Genomic DNA, 12,832 nt, shown 5'->3' on the forward strand with positions numbered 1-12,832 from the left:
TTTCAACATAACTGATACGAGATGTTGTCCAAGGCATGAGACGTATGAGTTCTCGGCATGCCGCGGGCGTTGTCCCCCGCATTGTTGGACTGGTGGGTCGATGCCGGTCCGGATTTCGGCTTAAGCATACCGGAGAGACATATCATATTCCTGCTCATAAGCTGAACACTGCCTGAAGAGTATGATATTTGTTTCATATTATGCCCCCGGGGGTTATTGGCGGCCAAGGAGTAGTTGCTACATCTTGATACACGTCAGGAGCTAACTGTCAGTAGCCACTTGTTCTGGCAAATCTTGTAATTCACACAATTGGCTTGCCAGCGTATTCAAGTAGGGGATGAAATGTACATGGTATTGATAACTGTTAGTCTGAAGCTCCTCTGGCACATTACAATCCGGTCTCTGTGTGTAAGAACAACGGTCTGACTGCCGACCAAATAGTGGCGGACCTACTCCGTACTAATTATTGACGTCTAAACTCATCACAATGGTGTATACTGTGCATTTTATACTTACCGATGCGTCCTTTTCTCCCAGCGAGCTCTTTCTTCAAGTCTTAGTTGCAAGGCGTCAATGGTCCTGACGTCGACGAAAGGTCGGTTGTTGTGCATGAGCTCATAAATGAACTGTAGAAGAAGCTCGCCTGCAAACCCGGTGATCATGATACAAAACCTAGCAAAGTTTGAGACTATCCGGATGGTACGTATCATCAAGTGGTCTTCAGTGCTGCCCCTATGAACTGGTCTGGGCATGATTCAAAAATTCTGAGAGCTGTGTTCGCCCATTGAGATCTCCCCAGGGAGGAGTGGAATTCGCAACACGAAATTGACTTTAAGCCAATCACAGTGGCGTTTCATACTAGTTCAGGCACAGCATTCCAGAGCATTGTGAGAGTTTTGCCTCAACATAGCCACTTGCCAACATCATTTAAGCCATCACGTTTCAGGCCGGCCATTGTTCTGTTTGCATCTCCCTGAGAGACGAGAGAGAGAAGGCTAACCTTATGTTAGATGCGCTGGCGATTCCGGCACTCCGGGCTGTAGATTGGGAAAGAAGGGTGACACATGAGAGGACGGAATATGTGAAGCTGAAAAGTAGTTTTTTGTTGCTATTTCTGTTGCATCTGAGTTCACTGACCCATGTTCAAGCCTACCAAAGAGTGATGTCAGTTTGCCAGATCGCAAGTGACAAACCCTTGCCAGAAGAGCTGAAACTACCACTAATAGCACGAAGCCATCTTTGAGCATCTGACGATGCTTTGAAGAACAGGTTTATTGACAAGGTCGGCATGGTACCCCACCATGACGTCTGGCGACATGGATTGCTGCTGACTCCCATTTTACCCAGCCACTGAATTGTGCGACTTTGCGGCAACAACTCTCTTTCACAGCCACTCATGACGACAGCAGTTGAAGTGCTCCGTAGGTCAAGGGAATACTTCCATGCGTTGGTGGAATGGGTCTTCATGCCACCAGCGGTTGCATCCTGGAGCGCAGAATCATGCAGAGGCGAAAGAGAGCGGATCTGCTGCGGAATCACCGATGGTGCTGAACTTGCTTGACGACGGCGCATGTAATAAGAAGCTGGTGAGGCCATTTTGGCCTAAATCGTCAGCTGGTGTGTCCCAAAAGATGTATCCAGACGGCTGCTTCAGGTTGCTGATGGCTTCCGTCCTTCGTACGTGCACTGATTGAGAAGAAGTTGGTGGGCTGCCACCGGGAGGGATTATTCTTTGGCCCCTCGCGGTCGGTCCCCTGTGCTTACGTGCCTCTGTAGCTAATGGAGTGCAGATGTTCCTGCCGTTTCTATTTCGGCTGCTTCCTCAATACGAACCAGGAAGGAACCATTGCGGGTCAGAGCAATTGGCAGTTGGACGATACGAGAACTTGGAAATATTACGCATAAATGACCCTCACTAAGATGATAGCATCGATCAAGGGCAATAATGCCAGACGCAGGGGCAAGAAACCAGCAGAAGGAACTTTGCACTAGTGCTGGATTCCGAAAAGAAATGAGCTGCATAACGGCCTCCCAATGGCCGTTGAAATAGACGTTCTCCTGCGTTGTGCATTCTGATGTGGCGAAACCTGGGCAGGAGACAATTGACAGACGTGAGACAATAGGCAGCCTCTGCTGTGATTAAATGCGCGCTTTGCACCTAGAGCGGACGAAAAGAAATTCAACACCATGCAGGTAACCTAGGCTCCTCGCCGTAACCATCAAGACAAGCAGTTGATTTCTTGTTGGTTATCCAGGGCAGATGGAGAGTCCAAAACAACCGTCTAGTGGTCGAGACACCTATCTGAATCAGGGCAAGGCAGCACGGTGTTCATCGACTTGATTCAACATGAAAGTTGTCACCGCAAAAAGCAATCACACTTGCATGTCGACTCTTCGGCACCGTAGCCCTTGACATGTTCTCCCTGCATAACAGGCCACCACATAACAGCATAACAAAGACTGAATCCAAAAACAAACCACCTTGCGCTGGACCCAAATCAATGCTTGAGAGCTGCCCTAAAAACAGACGCAGAGTTAGGAGGCATCCTAGCCCTTCAGCACGAATCGTGTCTGTCGGAGCAACCGGAGCGGTAGATGTCAGCAGTCAAGGCAATCACTGGGCATGGCGGCTGCTGAAGTCACAAAAAGTGTCATTTATCTCACACCTCGATCCAAATTGCTCGGTGCCGAGTTTGGAGTGCGATTGATTTGTTTGTCCAAGAAAGCTACACTCCAGGCAGTCCAGGCGTCACGCTAAGCGGCCGTGGCGAAAGGTGGCGGCACCCTGTGGGATCTATTGGAGGGCTTCGCGGATGCTCCCATCGTAGCATCACCCTTCCTCAAGCAAACTGGTGTCGTCACGTTTTCTCGGTATGGTGGACAAAGTCAATTGGCCTTGTCAACTGCAGCCATCTTTTAGGCGGACCATATGATCCAAGCCGTCATCTGTTTTGGGAAGCTGAGGAAGGACAGAAGCTCGTGTGTCTTGGTAGGCATCATTGATCTCTGCTGTGGAAAGGCGGACGGCAGCATGTCGAGTTTGACAACCCTTCAAGAGATGGCGGTGGCTGTCGCCCAAAGTGTGAAATGGTAGCATCAAAAGCCCGCGACAGCGTTTGCGCCATGCTCCAACAAGCGGGCAATCGACTGTTTGTGTCGTACAATCTGATTTCGGGAAGGGCAGCAGGTGGGTTGAGAGCGCCAGGACACACCAACAACATCAACGACACACATCTTGCAACAAAAGTTGATGTGCGAGAAGAATCGCCTCCGGTCTGCACGTCACGATTGCAGCTCAAGAAAGCACACCGTTGCGCCAAATCAGCTAAGCTCAGACGATCGAAACTTCCTAGAATAGATCGGCAGGAATTTGATTTCCGTGACGAGGGCAAGGAGATGGTCAACTAGTGGCGGAGCATTCCCGTTTCGAAGTAAACAGGCTTGGCTGAGAATCCAGACAATGGGATGACGGGAGAGTACCCATGGGTCTTATGCAGCAGCACCTGCAGGACAACCCGGCCAAGCAGCTTTGTTGTCCGTATAAAGTGCATGCAGGACAATCAAGGGCGACCATGACCAAAAGAGACCAGGAGGGAGCAAGGTTCCGATCCAGCTTTTTCGAGCAAGCAACTGGGATACTCAATGATGACCAGACCAGCATCGTCATCTCGGCGTGTTGGGCATCAGCTGAGCCAATCAGTCCGAATATACATATTGCTTGACAATTTGACATGCAAGACTTGATTCCTCCACATAGATACTGATGGATGGCCAGGAGCAGGTAACATCGCAACCCCCCCAGTTTCGCGCGTTTATGTCAGTCATTTGCTCGTGGTCTGTGTGTGGTATTGTCCGTCACCGGGTTTAATTATTTGTTGCCCTCCATCCTCTCCCTGTCCTTTCTCATCTCCCAAGGTTCCACGTTGCTTGGCCTGCCCACCCCGAAGATGCCAGTTTGTGACAGAGCCATGGGCAGGATGGTCGGTTTTGGACATTTGGAGAGTTGACCTGTTCCCCCTCTTCCGAGCAAAGTTCCCAGATCAGGTGCGCCAGACAGAAAGGTCCCTGGTTTCCTGCTGGCAATGTGCCAAGTAGTTTCTTCGAGTGGGTTGCGTCTGGGTCTGGTCTGGTTTGTCTGGGTGCCGACGGCTAGGCCGCCATCCGTCATGTCTGGTCTGTCCACCCTTGCGCATCCAAGCCTCATGCCGTTGGACAACGATAGACCCATGCGGCCGCAAAGAGATAAAATTGCTCAACCAAGTCGGGAATGATTGTGATTTTTGGATGCTTTTGAGTCGCAGAGCCCAAAGGTGAGGAGGATGAGCGGGTACAAGGATGGGATGTACTCGACCACCAAGACTGCAATAACTGAATACAAAAGCACCAGTACCAAAGTACCTTTCCGCTCCATGTCCCCATGCATCACTCATTGCATAAAGCAAAGTCAAATGGGCTGCACGGAGTACGCCGTAGACAGGAAGCAACACCATATGATACCCATGCGAAGAGGGACTAAAATTGTTCGGACTTGGAGACTTTCCTCATCATGACACAGGCAGGTCATGACGCTCCACAAACTTGATCCATGAGGGGAGAGGCCGATGGCTTGGTGGGAACCTGAATTCTTTCCTCACGGACTGGTCCCCGTTGCGACTGCTTGTTGTTGGTTCTAGTTGCTGGTGCGGAGGAAGGAACATTTGAAGAAGCCAGGCAGACCAGACGACTCTTGCCACAAGTTCGAAGTGTGATTGCCTTGTCGCGCTGTGCTCCGTACCATGGCATTGCGGACTAGTCATGTGTGTTGGCAGTAGGTAGGTACATACAGTATGGCCAGCACAGTATAGAGGTACAGTCGATTGTTTTGGAGTTGCATTCTAGTTTGCTGTCCACCTTGCTGGACACCTCTGCCGAAGGGAGCACTTTCACCATTGTGTTTCAACATTGAATTTGGTCTTGGAGACTTGATGATGGAACCAGACCGAACTAGTCTTAGCACAGAGTGAAGAGTCTCGGTAGTGAGGACATCGAATGGAGAACTTTAGCATGGAGACGACCGGGGGCTACGGGTACTTGACGGGTACGGGCTTGAAGCAAATGGAGTGACTGGTCAAGACGGAGCTTCCTCTTGGTAGACGATGGATGATGGATGCCCACTCCAGTCGCATCCCAGACTGGAGCATTTGGTTTGATTTGATTTGATTTGATTGAATGGATATTGATGTGCCCACTTGGACTTGATTCAATCGACTTTGGCTTCTATTGCACACAAGAGGGTCTGTCTGGTGGCTGGTGGCCATTCACTTCCAAGTTCACAGTGCTGGTGCTGCATGTGTCTGCTCCAGCCCAGTCAGATCCAGTCAGGTTTGGTGGCAGTGGCCGGCTGCTCCAGTTTGGTCGCTCGGGCCTCAGTAGCCCACCCAACATTGGACTGACTTGACTGATTGACTGACTGACTGGACTGGACTGGAACCCATCACATCAATTCAATCCATTCTGATCCTGACCGCCCTGGCATTGCATTGTCTGGTGTGTGGTCCCCTGTCAACCCTGTCCTGTCTTCCTGTTGTCGGTGGATTCAGATTTTGGCCCCAGTTTGACGGGGCCAAACTTGACCAGACTTCCATGTCAATTATCATTGAGGTCGGTCGCTGGTCTGGTCTGGTCTGGTCTGGTCTAGTGGAATGACCTCCATGTCCCCGTTCACCTCATGTTTCTGGTTTAATAGCATTCCGCTCCCGCACCGCCCTCGGATTCTGGTCTCTGGTCTCTGGTCTGCCAAGCTTGCCTGCCCTGCTTGCCCAGGTCAGTCAGGATTTGGTGCTCCAGTTTGTCAGTCAATCCGTCGCTCAGCCTGGTCAAGTTTGGTCAACTGGTCTGCCAAGTCCCATTTCTATTTCGGCTTCCTTCTCCCACTTGCAACCAGACTTCGCCCCGTTTGATTCTCGTTCCCTTCCAAGTTCTCTCGACCATCCGGGCAGGCCCAATAACTCTCGTATTCACCGATCCGCCCCCGTCTTATTACTCTGCTCCTGTACGACGGACCAAAGCTTACCGGCGCCCTTTTAACCCTTTCCCGAAAGCTCGCAGGTCGTTTTTCAGCCATATTCTAACGTCTGCTGACCTTTGGGGAACTTATTGGGCCTTGACATTCCACACGCCGCCATATACATCAGTCCGACAGCGCCAGACCACCAAATTCAGTTCCAGTTGCAGGATCCAGCACTAAATTGAACTGCAACGCCGCACCACTCGCGCCAGCCAGGAACGCCATATAGTTTCTTCACTGCATACCAGACGGACGGTCAAGTGCATTTTCTTAGGCACGCTTTTCCCACTGCGCTCGAAACGCGTTGAGCTCAATACCACGCGATCTTGTCCATTTCAGACCGATACTCACCCGCTGCCTTGGCTGTTTCTCTCAGCTCTGAACAAAACATCTCAGCACCGGGCGCATTCATACCACGAACCGCATCGGCCTTTACCGCGTGACAGAGAACCAGGTTGTTCACGACTTCGCAGGCGCTTAATGAGTTCTGACTATTGACTGCTTCGAGACTACCACAATGCTCTACGCCGATTTACCGGACCCGTATAAAAGTATTGACACATCGACCTTTGTCGTTGCGAACTAGCAAACCGCACATTGACGATTAGCTTCAATTTGAGGAGCCGAGGCACCATGGCCCTTTGGCCATTTCGACGTAAAAGCGTTCGCAAACGCTCAAGGAGCGGCGCTGCTCTCTCCGACAACGAAGCTGCCCCGGTCCGCAGTCAAACAGAGGCTGTTCTTGAGCGCACTGCGTCCAAAAAGGCCCGAACGGAGCCTGCAAAACTCCAGCGGCGACAGCGAACATATAGTTTCTCGCCAAATCGTCATGATTCTATCCGTGTCGACCGAGCTCGACGCACCGCAGATGCCGCCAATCGAGCAATGCAAGAAAGTGGCCAAGGCTCTGAAGGAGCATGGGAGCGCACACCTACATTACACCCTACAAGGAGAAAGAGTAGCAAGCGAAGGCGAGACGATCATGATAGAGAGGCGGAGATCAAAGCCATGAGCGCCTACATGCCAACACGGTCGGGGTCAGCTACGGATACCCAAGTTCGGTCCAACTCCAAGAAGAGCACGAAAAGGGCCAAGACTGCGCTGAGCAATCACCAACCGCCAGCGTCGCAAACCTCCTTGCCGTATCCAGATTCTGTCCGGTCGTTTATGTCTGCAGACTCGGATTTCATTTCCTACAAAGTATCAGCTCTTGATTCGCTCGCACCACGGCCAACGTTGAGATGCAACCCTGGCACGAGATGGACCACGTCAAGGACGGCTGCCTCGGGTACAGCTGAATCGCCGAAACGGCCCCTTGGAGAGCGGGAACCTATTCAGGAAGATGGGGTCGATGGGCGGAAGCGCATTGAGGACCTCGCTGACGATCTCGATGCAAAGGACCTTCGAGAACTGATGGAGAGGGATAATAGGAGAAGAGCAAGGAAACGACAGCAAGACCAGGAACGGATGGAGAGACGATTAGCACGAAGAGCTGAACGGCACCGCAGAGAGGAAGCGGAGGCAAGACAAGGAGGCACACCGCCACCCGAGAACTTGGAAAGAGGCGTTATGGGTCGCGAATTGGTTGGCTTGGGTATCGAGCCTGCATCAGCCGTGGTGACATCCTCAAAAAGACGAGACTCGGACACCTTGCCCGACGCACCTCCCGCCGAAAGTGAAGATGCACTGCCTGCGAAGCCCTTGGATTCGTTCCACCGCCCAGAAACGTCTCCTCAAGATGATGAGTCTGCACTTGCACCAGAGCAAAAGCGTCTGACACCACCCAAACCAGTGGAAACCCGGGAGCCTGTTGCCGCCTCCACCCAGGGCTCAAAATTGGCGGGCATGTTGCGCTCCAAGAAATCTAGGTCAAAGTCAACGCTAGGCTCTGACAAAGACCGGCCTGCCGACGAAGAATCTGGCCGTAAGAATTCTGAAGGCAGCGCCAAGACAGGCAATCGTCTATCCCTCTCATCTTTATTGAAATGGGGAAGCAGAAATCACAGGTATTCCGGGCCATCATCCTTTTCAAATACTTCACGCGAGGAGATGCAGGCAGCGAGTGCAACTTCACAGAACCAAGCACAGGCAGAAGCGTTGGCAAGGTTGCAGGGCGAAGATACGCCCAAACCGGCCAATTATTTAGCAGCCAAAGGGAGTACTGGTGTACCCAAGAGAACCAAGTCGAGGTTCCGGGAGGACTTGCCAGAATTTCCTCTATCACCACCAGATTCAAGAGTTCAGTCTCCCGAAGCTGATCCCCCGCTCCCGGCGCTTACAGAGAGATCACCCGAAATGGACTCACGGCCAACACCCCCATCACGACATGATACCCCGCCTTCAATTGAACGGCCCAAAGGAGCCCAATCAGCTGAGCCACACCTGTCAATGTCATTGGCCTCAATCGACTCTGAGGGATCATGGCTCTCTGGGCGTGTAGGCAGCCTGAGAACGTCGACAAAGCGAGACAGCTTGATGCGAGCTAATCGGCGCGAGAATGTACCATCTTCAGACTCTCCCACAAACTCCACCCGGGAGGATTTGGCCATAACAGATGACGAGTATCTCTCGCGTCTGGCACCGGATAGAAGCTCGGGTACCATGGGTATTTCACGTCGATCAGGAGAAGGGCGCCCAAGCAGTGACGCGGAAGAGTCAATTGCTGCCCATGATAACTTGAAGTGGGGTCGCGTTGGTGCCAAACCCGAGCTCGTACAGTTTCACAACCACGACAGAAACACCATGTACAGTCATCAGGGGCTGTTGAACATTGATTCAGGGGATGAGGAAGATACAAGTATGCTTACAGCCAGCAACCATGTATGAACGGTACCAGACGAAGACGCCAAAATTGCAACAAAACAGATTGCCCGCTTCTGACACATAGCTGCCGTTCGAGTTACGCCGACGATGAGTTTTCCAATACCCATGGATATATAACCATTTCTTTTGTCTAATAGCATTGTGCTGCTGCGCAAGTCAAGTTCGATAATGCACCTCGGCACTCATACATCGTTGATGGTGCTGAACAAGGAGCATTATCTTCTTGGCAAGTGTGGCCAACAAATCTCGAAAAAAAAAACTCTAAAACCAACCATTACGACCAAAAAAAGTTTAAACCATGAAGACATTAACAAAATACACGGAAAGGAAAACCCACAAAAAACATGAAAATTGAAACTATAAACTATCACGGGAATGGAAAACTCTTCGATACGGATAACTCGAAATACCGCTATGCTGATACCAGAACAAGCAACACTCATTGCATGCTCACATATCGTTTCTCCTCAAGAACCTGGACCAAATCACCAGTTCAGTCTATCCACAGCTGCCTGTAGCTGTGCTGCGTTTGTCTGCGTCATTTTGAGTACATATACTGCATAAGATACCCATGGATCGCTGATTATGTTTTTCTCTTCGCTTTTTGTCTTGCTTACACTCATCCTTTACGCACCCTCCGAGGCGGTCGCAAGCTCCTCACTATCATGACGTCCTGTGGCCTCACTCGTATGACAGTCCCAGGCCACCTCTATATCTTAAGAGGGCTCATCCTTGTACTTTTTCTGTAACGGTTCCAGAGACTACGGAGCCGTCAGGGGAAACGCTGGTCTTTGGTCTGGTTTAACATGATATTCAGGGAAGTTTTGCATATTGGCGAGCCAATACTGCATTCACACGGTGTTTTTGGCCTTTTTTTGTGGCTGCTTTTTGTTGCGCTTTTGGAGACGGCGCATTAGAGCAAACTGGCGAACTTGCTACTTCTTGGATGTAGGAACTCGTTGGGGATTGGGGTAGAAGTTTTGATAGGTCAACCGGAATATTTACCTACGTTTTGAGTGTTGATGATACCGCGATATACGTTTTTGCTGCATACCGTAAACTTTTTGAGCATGATCTAGTTTGGTCCGTATTGCCTTGATGAGTCGTCGGCCAAGAACGGCTTGTTGTCTGTGTCTGATCGATCAATTGATGTCACCCAGCGATTTGGCCCAGTGTGTTAGTCAGTCCATCTGACCAGACCAACCAATGAGAGCGCCACAACCTGGAGCCGAGAAACGGACCAACCCTTGAAATTTCAATACCTCACTTTACATCTCCAAACTCACAGCGTCATCAAGTCAACCTAACTCGACTTTCTTCTACTCCAAGATGCTGTCTTCCCGCCTCCTCGGATCATTGGCCACGACCATGCGGGCCAGCAGCGCTGCCTCCATGCGACCGCTCGTCCTCTCCAGAGCCTTCCACGCATCATCTCCCAGGAGGATCGTTCACAATATCAAAACGTACTTGCTCCAATTACATTCACTCCAAACTCAAAATTCATGAGTCTGACTAACGGGCTGGTATCCTGCTCTAGTGCCGAGGAATTCCAAAAAGCAGTGACTGAAAATGATAGAGTCATCGTTGATTGCTTCGCTACGTGGTGCGGTCCGTGCAAGGCCATCGCCCCTATTCTTGAAAAGTACGTCCAAATTTATCGACTCCATGATGACATTTGAATACATTGGTTTAAAATGCAGGCTCGTATGCTGTTGCTTACTAATTTGCTGTGGTTTTTAGACACTCCGAGGAAGCTGCTTTCAAGGACAAGGTTCACTTTATCAAGTTTGATGTGGATGAGTTGCCGGCTGTGACGCAGGCTTTGGGCGTTCGTGCTATGCCTACGTTTTTCTTCTTCAAGGATGGGAAGAAGGTTGATGAGATGGTTGGGGCGAATCCGCCTGCGCTCCTGGAGGCTTTGAGGAAGATTGCTGCGTGAGGTGGGTTGAGATGGATAGTTTTATAGAGTGCATGGGCTTGAGGAATGGGTTAGATGGCCCTGCTGTGTATTGTATTGGATATAGAGCGTTTGATAGAAATGAGGTTGGCTTGAATTGCATTGAACCAGTGCTCTGGCCATGCTCCATTGAGAGTGCGTTTTGGCGTTTTGTTGCCATCTTTCATGCATACTTTGAAGGGGGAAGTTGAAGACTTTCGTTAGGTTGACAGTTGCCTTATTGCGAATACAGTAGATTTGTACACTGTCAAGTGAATTATTATCTCATATGTATGCATACAACAGCAAACGAGCCGTTGTAACAAAGTGACTGGTAATGGATTGATGCAGTTGTGGAAGTGTGGGGCATCAGCTAGTTCGGGTTGGGCTGGTTTCCATAACAACGCGGCGCATCAGTGACGCGACCACTCAAACTTTCAAGAACAACAGCACCGGACCAAATCAGACCAAATCAGACCAGACCGGCTTGACCATAATTCACTTCACACCCACGAGCGAGATTTCAACTCGCCAACCATGGCATATAACCCGAGAATGAGCATTATACCAACAAACCAACAACAAGGCCGTTCACGGAAGAAGGAGGATGAAGCCGACGCCTTCATGCGCCTCCCCGACCGCGAAATCGTAGGCTGCATCACAGACATTGGCATCCACTTCACCGTCGCGGACCTCCAAAAACCCAATGCCGCGCATGTACAGCAAATATTCGAGTGGTTTGCGGAATTACTGTTGAATGCCACACGAGAGACTGTCGAGCCGGCGATGCGCGCCGCCGCAGAGGATGTTTGCGGCGAATTCGCTGATGTGGTGCCCACGGATACGCGTAACTTGATGGGATTCTATGTGTCTCTGCGCAGGTTACTGTACGAGTGTGGCATCACTGATTTCACTTTCAACGACTTGTATAAGCCTACGTACGAGCGACTGGTCAAGATCTTCAGCTACCTCATCAATTTCGTCCGATTTCGCGAGTCACAAACCACCATTATTGACGAATACTACAACAAGTCGGAGTCAACAAAGAACAGAATCGAAACGTTGTATGCAGAGAACCAGGAAAACGAAGCACGGCTAGATAATATGAAGCATAACCGCAAAGCCATGGAGGCACAGGTTCGCGAAAAGACAATGAGGAATGAGGAACTGAAGAAGCGATTGCTCGAACTACAACGGCACCAAAAGACTGTCGCGACGAGGCTGGAGGAAGCCAAGGAGAAGAAGGGCGAGTTGACGAGCGTACTGGAGCAAAAGACACAGGATAAATTGACCCTTAAACAAGAAAGCAACAAACTGCGTCCGTACATGCTGCAGAGCCCTTCGGCATTGCAGGACAACCTGACGGAGCTGCGCGAAATTCTGAACAACGACAAGGCACACATTGACGCGTTGGACCGGAGGGCGCGTGCGCTCCAGACATCGACGGATTCGTTCACTGTGGTATCAACCGAGGTTGCATCTTGTATCAAGATTCTCGACGAGATTGCCACCGAACTTGCCAAGGAGGAGGAGGAAATGGTTAGGAATGCAAAGCAACGGGATGCGCTGTCTGAGCGTGGAAATAATGCTCGAGAGGTGGAACGGGCGGAGGTGATGCTGCAGCGGCAATTGAGTAAATGGACTGAGCGGACAGATAAGCTGCGCGAGCAGAGTAGTCATAAGGCGCAGGAGGCCAAGGAGAAGATGCATGAGCTGCGGGCGATTCACCGGAAATTGACGGAGGAGCACACAGAGAAGGGGAAAGAGATGGAGATTCGGAGAGTGAGGATTGAGCAGACGGAGAAAAAAGTGAGTTTTGCGACGGTACGATGTTGACTCTGAAGACTAATGAGGTGTAGATGCTCGATTTGAAAGAGAACATCGAAAACGAGGTGCACGCCGCACACGACGAGTATCTCAAGATGGAATCGCACATCAAGTTGTACATTACGGAAATGGAACAGGCCATCAGTTGATTCGGTGTGTTGGGTTGGTCGTTTTTCAGCATTGTAATGGTCTGTTATGAG

At 50.6% G+C, this 12,832-nt stretch overlaps 4 protein-coding genes across 4 annotated transcripts; 3 read left to right on the top strand and 1 right to left on the bottom strand.

The window, feature by feature from the left end:
• Positions 1 to 1,149: 1,149 nt before the first annotated feature.
• On the bottom strand, positions 1,150 to 1,596 carry VFPPC_15881 (hypothetical protein; the record flags this gene model as incomplete). The annotated part of the gene is made up of 1 exon (XM_018293634.1): positions 1,150 to 1,596. The coding sequence occupies one exon, from the start codon at positions 1,594 to 1,596 to the stop codon at positions 1,150 to 1,152; it is 447 nt and encodes a 148-aa protein (XP_018145664.1).
• Positions 1,597 to 6,679: 5,083 nt separating this feature from the next.
• Positions 6,680 to 8,872, top strand: VFPPC_04999 (hypothetical protein; the record flags this gene model as incomplete). The annotated part of the gene is made up of 1 exon (XM_018284254.1): positions 6,680 to 8,872. The coding sequence occupies one exon, from the start codon at positions 6,680 to 6,682 to the stop codon at positions 8,870 to 8,872; it is 2,193 nt and encodes a 730-aa protein (XP_018145665.1).
• A 1,326-nt stretch (positions 8,873 to 10,198) lies between these two features.
• On the top strand, positions 10,199 to 10,808 carry VFPPC_05000 (thioredoxin domain-containing protein; the record flags this gene model as incomplete). Its single annotated transcript, XM_018284255.1, has 3 exons — positions 10,199 to 10,332; positions 10,407 to 10,511; positions 10,610 to 10,808. The coding sequence occupies 3 exons, from the start codon at positions 10,199 to 10,201 to the stop codon at positions 10,806 to 10,808; spliced, it is 438 nt and encodes a 145-aa protein (XP_018145666.1).
• Positions 10,809 to 11,342: 534 nt separating this feature from the next.
• VFPPC_05001 (kinetochore protein nuf2) lies at positions 11,343 to 12,781 on the top strand (the record flags this gene model as incomplete). The annotated part of the gene is made up of 2 exons (XM_018284256.1): positions 11,343 to 12,614; positions 12,665 to 12,781. The coding sequence occupies 2 exons, from the start codon at positions 11,343 to 11,345 to the stop codon at positions 12,779 to 12,781; spliced, it is 1,389 nt and encodes a 462-aa protein (XP_018145667.1).
• Positions 12,782 to 12,832: the final 51 nt, after the last annotated feature.

The sequence above is a fragment of the Pochonia chlamydosporia genome, chromosome 3 (genome assembly GCF_001653235.2).
Source record: "Pochonia chlamydosporia 170 chromosome 3, whole genome shotgun sequence".
Taxonomy (NCBI): domain Eukaryota; kingdom Fungi; phylum Ascomycota; class Sordariomycetes; order Hypocreales; family Clavicipitaceae; genus Pochonia; species Pochonia chlamydosporia.